Source organism: Aplysia californica, unplaced genomic scaffold (assembly GCF_000002075.1).
Source record: "Aplysia californica isolate F4 #8 unplaced genomic scaffold, AplCal3.0 scaffold00646, whole genome shotgun sequence".
Lineage (NCBI taxonomy): Eukaryota > Metazoa > Mollusca > Gastropoda > Aplysiida > Aplysiidae > Aplysia > Aplysia californica.
Window position 1 is genome coordinate 48,317 of NW_004797916.1, and position 1,818 is coordinate 50,134.

At 41.1% G+C, this 1,818-nt stretch overlaps 1 protein-coding gene across 4 annotated transcripts in view; it reads right to left on the reverse strand.

The window, feature by feature from the left end:
* Window positions 1-304: 304 nt before the first annotated feature.
* Window positions 305-1,818, reverse strand: part of LOC101845495 (lysM and putative peptidoglycan-binding domain-containing protein 1) — a 15,598-nt gene continuing 14,084 nt past the window's right edge. Inside the window, exon 3 of one of the 4 annotated variants that reach the window (XM_005107961.3) lies at window positions 305-667. In XM_005107961.3, the coding sequence (XP_005108018.1) occupies window positions 391-667 (277 nt within the window). In that variant the 3' untranslated portion in view covers window positions 305-390. The other 3 variants (XM_005107962.3, XM_035972313.1, XM_005107963.3) reach the window with 3 other exon arrangements.

Genomic DNA, 1,818 nt, shown 5'->3' on the forward strand with positions numbered 1-1,818 from the left:
GGATGGATATTTACCCACCAAATCAAGACAAAGCACACCAGAGCACCCGCCAACCACCCACCAAACCCAGACAAAGCACACCAGAGCACCCGCCAACCACCCACCAAACCCAGACAAACGGACCAGGTTAGAGAGGACACCAACAACCACCAGTGCCCCCAAAGTGACCAGCGCCCGACCCCATGGCGTCACGATACATTATTTATACATTCTCACATCCACACACACCCCCACAGACACCCCCACACATGTTCACAGGTTCTGTGACCTAAAGGTCTATCACAAAAAGATGGTCGCTGGTATATCGTGTACACGCCCACACCATCATATATTCATATATATCTACATGTTCATATAGAGAGATATATTATTATATATATATAAAATCCATCACAACTCAAACAAATCGTCGCTGGCTTGCCGCGAGCGCTCTAGACTAGTCCTGACATGGCGTGCGTTGGTGCGCGAGCGGATCAGCAACACGGGCGATGTGTTGTGAGCTTCCTCCTCCGACACGTAGCGCCCCCTGGCCTCCTCCGACACGAAGCGCCCCCTACGGTCGGCGGTGGCGCCGCTGGTGGACGAGGTGCTACCCTTGCGAGAGGGCCCGGAGCCCTTCCTGGGCGGCAGAGACAGGGGGTTCGATTCTATCAAGCCATCCAGGTGCCTGGTGGGGAGAGAGGAGACGAGGTCACACACACAGACAGACAGACAGACACACAGACAGACACACACACACACAGACGGACACACAGACAGACACACACACACACAGAGACAGGGGGTTCGATTCTATCAAGCCATCCAGGTGCCTGGTGGGGAGAGAGGAGATGAGGTCACACACACAGACAGACGGACACACAGACAGACGGACACACAGACAGACACACACATGTACACACACTCACAGCAGACAAACAGTCTTATCACCAGGGTTTTCACGTATAAGTATAATAATAATAATAATAATAATAATAATTAATAATAATGATGGAAATAATAATATTAATATTAAATAATAATAATAATGGTAACAATAATAATAATATTGAATAACGATAATTTAATAATAATGGTAACAATAATAATAATAATATTAAATAACAAACAATAATAATAACAATAATGATAAAAAATAATGGTAACAATAATAATAATAATATTAAATAACAAAAATAATAACAACAATGATAAAAAATAATGGTAATAATAATACTATTAAATAACAATAATAATAACAATGATAAAAAATAATGGTAATAATAATAAAATTAAATAACAATAATAAAAAATAATGGTAATAATAATAATATTAAATAACAATAATAACAACAATGATAAAAAATAATGGTAATAATAATACTATTAAATAACAATAATAATAACTAATGGCAACAATAACAACAACACAGACAAATGACCCGTCTCAATGGCATGTCAGCATAGTGCTTTCTCTAGGCCCTGCAGCAAGCCCTGTGTGTTGTACAATGTCTATCATGACCTCTGACCCTGTGTGTTGTACAATGTCTATCATGACCTCTGACCCTGTGTGTTGTACAATGTCTATCATGACCTCTGACCCTGTGTGTTGTACAATGTCTATCATGACCTCTGACCCTGTGTGTTGTACAACCTCTATCATGACCTCTGACCCTATGTGTTGTACAACCTCTATCATGACCTCTGACCCTGTGTGTTGTACAACATGACCTCTGACCCTATGTGTTGTACAACCTCTATCATGACCTCTGACCCTGTGTGTTGTACAATGTCTATCATGACCTCTGACCCTGTGTGTTGTACAATGTCTATCATGAC